Below are 5,460 nucleotides of genomic sequence, written 5' to 3'. Positions count from 1 at the left end.
ACAGTACCAATAGAGTGCAGTGATGCACCCTTCCTAAAGTCATGGTTAAGTCAAGTTTCTCTGGTTAGAAGAGCCACCCTGGGGACCAGCAGATGGCAAAATGGTTATGTTGCTGGACTCCCACGTAGTAGACCATGGCTTGAGTCCCAGACCCGGTGGCTTAAATCTCATGCCCAAGATCCTAAGAAGAGAATGGAGGAGAAGGAATTGTGGTATGGCTATCCCCTCTGGGGGGGTGATTTCCCACTTCTGTCTCTGGCGAGTGCATGCGCCCTATAGCAAAAATCTCTCTCTCTCAAAAAAAAAAAAAGTAAGAGCCACCCTGGGGACCCCCACAAGACTTAAGAAGAGGTAGGAGATCTGAGGTGGATTTGAGACTATTTTCCTGTTTTTTTTCCAACCCCCACACTGAGGCAGGATAGTGGGGAATGTGGAACTGAGGATCTTTGCACTCTCTGAGACCTAAGAGGTAAGCCTTCTCTAGTGACCACACAGGGGTTACGCTGACTCCAGGTGTCACCTCCACATCATTACTCTTGGTCGATCTTCCTTTAAGTCCCTTTATTGCATTCATAGAGAATATATAGGTATTTAAACTTTGACAATAATTTTAACTTGATACATCCAAGTTTGACTTGCTTTTTAATATATTTATAGATATAAAATTAGGCCTCTAACAGTGATAGGGACAGGGAGATTGCTGCCACCAAACAACTTTTTTTTAAAAAAAATAACAGAAGAGGTAACATCCTTCCAATGCTTCCTTCACCTCTGCCCCTCCCTCCTCCTGCCTCTTCCCAGCCTCCCTCACCAGACCTACTTGGGGGTGATGGGATGAAGAGAAGAGAGTAAAGATACATAATCAAGTGCAAAAACTGTGATAGGTACAGAGAATGAATGAGGTGGAAAGGAAGTGGAGTGTGGTATGGTCAGGGGCTCAAAGGACTTCCCAGAAAAATAGGATCCTAGAATGGGGTTGCTGGGGGTGGAAGGCAATGAAACTGTCATAGGCTTTTTAAACAAAGGAAAAGAAGGTCAAAAACCTAAACCAAAGAGAGAGTAGCACTCCTACCCCCACTCTGGACCCTTGGTTCTGATAGCCAGTTGTTCCCCCCACCCCCCCAGCTCAAGAAACAAGGGAAATCAAAGAAAAAGAAACCCCATTTCCTACCCCCAAACCAGTTAACAAAATAGGGTCCCCCTCCCCCCAAAAAGGCTTCAGGGAGACGCCACTCTTGCTGAGTCCTGTACGCCTGTCCATGGAACCCACTGCAGGGCTCAGCTGCTACTCCTAGGTTCTCTCTGCTGGTTGTCCTCCTGGGATGTCTCTCTTTTATCTAAAGCAAAAAGTCCAAAGTGCGTTTCTGCTGATGTAAGGGCCTTGGACAGGAAAGGCTGCCCAGGCAGGATCGGGATGGCAGCCCCAACCCGCCCCTCTAGGTCCGAGGCCTCAGGATGGCATGCACTGCACCCGGTCAGGGCCCTCCTCCTCGTCCGATGTGTCTGAGGAACTGGGAGACTCGTCAGAGTCCGCATCTGTGGCCCCAACCCCAGGTTCTCGCCAGCGCTGTGGGATGGGAAAGGCTTGTTAGTAACTTCCCTAGATGGGATAAGAGCAAGCCTGTTAGGTCTTAGCTAGAATTCAGATATTCTCAGCCAGGAAAATCTCTCTTAAAGGACTAGACAGTAAATATTCTGGACTTGCAGGTCATATGGTCTCTGTCTGAATAATTCAATCTGCCACAACAGCATGACCGCACCTCAGACCGCATTCCAGTAATACGTCATTGCAAAAACAGCAGCTGGTCAACTGCTGGTTTGCTGACCCCCACCCTAAGCCTCTGCTGATGAGAGAGGAAAAATAGAAGGGTCAACCTGAGACTTGACTACTTCTTTTCAGCTCCTTCCCCACTGCCCTGCCTCTGCCGCTCTGAAGATCGGGCTATGTCTACAACAGTGCCGAACTAGAGCAGACACCACCCCTTTCTGCTGGGGGCTCCTCCAAAGCTATGTCAGTGGGACAATGGACAGAAAACCCCAACAAAGGCCACCTGAATCCTCCTTAAAGTAGTGCAGAGCTGTGCAGTGGGCCTTCTTAGCCCTCTGGGAAGGCCACTGCCCTCAGGAGCTTGCTTCCAAGCTCATCTTACCCGGTGATGGCGTCTCTGTCTCAGGTGGTGCATGAGGAACCAGAGCATGTGGCTGTCAAACAAGTCAGTCTGATGCAAACTGTCCTCATCCCGCTCCCGCTTGTTCTTCTTAATTACCTGGAACACAGAAGGGTTCGGGGCAGGAGCAGCATGAACAGGAACTCTGGACCTGATTAAGAGTTCTAGCCCAACAAAACTAACCAAATAAAAGCTTTCCCTGGGATCCAAGAAGCCAAATAGAGCTGTACTGGATTAGGAAAGGATGCACCAGGTTCAGCCACTGAGAAAGGGAGAGGCTTTGAATGGACTAATTCTTCCTGCAGATGTTCCCCACCCCCATCCTACTATGAACAAGAGGCACTCCAGAGCTGCTCCTGGAGCAGGACTGTGGAGGAGGGTGTCGGAGCAGGGCCTTCCAACAACTGGGAGCAGTTTACTCCTTCCCGCAACAACAAAGAAACCTAACAGTGTGTGGGTATGCAGAAAAGAAAGGATAGCCACTTACTTCCTTTAACCCTGTCAGCTCAGTGGAAGCTTCAGCCGTGGGTGCCCAGATCTTCACGTCATGGTCTAGGCCACTTGTTGCCAGCACTGGCAGGTGAGGGTGGGGCTCAAGACAGTTTACCTGGTCAGGAAGAAAGAGAGGCACAGGTTCAGGGGGTATGTGGAGCAGGGCTTAAAAACCTGTACTCACCTTGAGCCAAACAACTGTACTCCATCAGGACTGAGGCAGCTGCTCACAAGTCCTCAATCTAGGCCAAAGGGCTCTGGGGGTAGAGGACATACCACACACAGCATGGATATAATACCAGGCCCATCTATCACTTCTTAGGCCAGGGGTGGCTTCGTCCCCAGACCTAGTCCTAGGGTGGCAAAGCTTATTGCTGGCTTCTCAAGAAGGCAATGAGGTCCAGATGACCTTGTTATTCACTCCAGATTCCAAAGCTCCAACTTGCCAGAGGCTGGAAAAAACCATCTCAGTGACTTTCGCCCAGTGGCCAAAACTTTTAAAAAATGAAGAAAGCAGTAGCTGCCACTGAGCCCCCGTAAAGCCAGAGAACAATGCCATTCACTTGGCATTGTTCACCAGAACTGGAGAAAGGCACCAGTGAGAAGAAGGGGTGATGGAGGTTCATGTCACCTGCACATGCCAAGAGAGGGCACCCTGCTCCCGCCCTGTGAGCTGAAGCTCAGCTACAGGGCAGAGCAGGAGCAATAAGGCAGCTTTCCGGAGCCTCCACAGCCTCTGCCTCACCCACTCTCCGGGTACGCTTACTGAACAGGAGAAATGAACTCTGGTAGGCAGGCCTTCAGGTTTAGGCAGATCCTTTGGTACAGAAGCACCCATGCCCCCTGCTGTCAGACTTGGAAACATGCAGGGCAGGGTGGGGCGGGGCAAGGCAGGGCAGGGCAGCGCAGTTCCTATTCCCACAGGAAGAGCCAGTCCCAGATCTAGCTGCTAACACATTTTCGGGCCTTTAGTCAGAGGAAGAACAGATAGGAAGGACACTGCCTTACAGCTGCCCTGCAGTCCAAACAAACCAACCCTGGCCAAAGCCTCTCTCAGGTCTCTCTGGACCTATCTCCTGTCTTGTGTGCACATGCAGAGCGGCTAAGGGAAAGCCAGGGACAGGCATGGAAACTAAAGCTAGCCAACGGACTTCCAATCTTCTCTGACTTTTACTTTACAAGTAAAAGAGCAAATGCTCAGAAAAGACAGAAACTAAATCTGAGCCTAAGAATAAAGTAGAAATCCCATTCTTTTTCTCCTTCTCCCATTCCACATATCAGCTCATTGCAAAGTTTACAGTTGAGATTTTTTTTTTTAGGCAGCACACATAGAACAAGAGGAGCCACAAGGAAGAAACTCTACTGCCAGAAAATATTACCAAAAGATACGTGACAGCTCGTACATACAAACCCAAACTTATCGCCCAACTCCTGATAAGCTCTCACAACAGATCTGAGCTAGTTTTGCTTGAACAAGTCGGCAAAATAAAACAGCACAGGAGAACTCCTCCTTGGAACTTAAGACTAAGGACAAAGCCCACAATAAGAGGAACAGAGAATAACTTACATTCAGTACCTGAGTTGGAGCCTGCAGGGGGAGCCGACAGAGAACTTCTGGGCCAGGGTATCTGGTCACTTCCCTGTCTGAATGCCAGGACTTATCCTGTCAATTCTGTCTGAGCAGAGAAAATAGCTCTGGCCTCAGATGACTGGGCTGGGGGAATGCAGGGAATGAGATGAGGCATCAAAACACTCTTGAGAGACTAAGGAGCTTCCTTTGGCCTAACTCCCCACCCCTGTCCCTGTGAAGCTGAGTGGAAACGAAGGAAAGACCATAAACAGAGTCAGGAGATGTAGGCAATGTAGACGGTAACTTTCAGGATCCCTTTGGTTCTCATATTCTACTTTATGATATAGAACTGCTATGAGCCTACACCAAAGCTGGCATCCAGGCACCCCCACTGCTAGAAGGTTTGGACCAAAAAAGCAGGGAGCTAAGTAAGGACCCTATGAATGATTCAGCCATAAAGGCAAGAACAAGTCAGGAAACTCACTTCAGGGGAAGTGTTTCTTTCTCATTCTAGACTCTCACTCTCAGCACCACTGAAACTTGGGCCTGGGCCCACTCCTCCACGTAGATGCTCTCCTCACCTGAGCACTGGATTAATCATCAAACCTTGGCACTAGCTGAGCAAAAGGCAAACTGGCCTGCAGAGAGAACTTTTGGGAAATGGGCAAGTGCTGGCCTGGGAGAGGGCATCCATCCCTGTACCTCTCTGGAACAGAACGCGAGACAGTAGTTTATGATCAAGAAGCGACTCAATGGTCCCTTTTGACTTGCAGAATTCTCATTAAGACGCCAGTGTTTTGGGTTTGTTCACTGCAGGCATTAAAGAGGGACCTAAGGAAGAGCAGGAAACGAGGAAGAATGACATATGTCTAGAACTTCTAGATTCCTTTCCATGTGTATTCAGGTCATAGAAGCCCTGGATCTATAGAGGTCCTCCAAATTTGGATAAAACCAGGGCAAAAAAAACACAAGAAAGAATGGGATCCTGACTACAAGAGTCATTCTAAATTCTAAAACACTCTCTGGATAAGTCTCACCAAGAGATGGCTGTGCTCTTTGAAGTTCCCCACAACTCAGAAAGAATAAAAAGGAAGACCAAGGTGTCTCAGCCATTTCTTCCAGGCATTGAGTAACCACACTTATCTCAGGTAATTAGTACAACCTAGCCTTCTGAACTGTCTCTTCCTAATTTCCGCAGTCAAAACACTCTGTAATAGAACTCTTGAACTC

At 48.7% G+C, this 5,460-nt stretch overlaps 1 protein-coding gene across 2 annotated transcripts in view; it reads right to left on the bottom strand.

The window, feature by feature from the left end:
- Positions 1-625: 625 nt before the first annotated feature.
- Positions 626-5,460, bottom strand: part of DCAF8 (DDB1 and CUL4 associated factor 8) — a 47,213-nt gene continuing 42,378 nt past the window's right edge. For both annotated transcript variants that reach the window (XM_027768437.1, XM_027768436.1), the window contains 3 exons: positions 2,656-2,775; positions 2,151-2,267; positions 626-1,567 (listed from right to left, as the gene is read on the bottom strand). In XM_027768437.1, coding sequence (XP_027624238.1) covers positions 1,451-1,567; positions 2,151-2,267; positions 2,656-2,775 — 354 coding nt within the window. In that variant the 3' untranslated portion in view covers positions 626-1,450. The remainder of the gene's footprint in view (positions 1,568-2,150; positions 2,268-2,655; positions 2,776-5,460) is intronic.

The sequence above is a fragment of the Tupaia chinensis genome, unplaced genomic scaffold (assembly GCF_000334495.1).
Source record: "Tupaia chinensis unplaced genomic scaffold, TupChi_1.0 Scaffold146187_1, whole genome shotgun sequence".
Taxonomy (NCBI): Eukaryota; Metazoa; Chordata; class Mammalia; order Scandentia; family Tupaiidae; genus Tupaia; species Tupaia belangeri.
The sequence above is the reverse complement of the archived record's forward strand: the minus strand, read 5'-3'. Positions and strand labels throughout refer to the sequence as shown.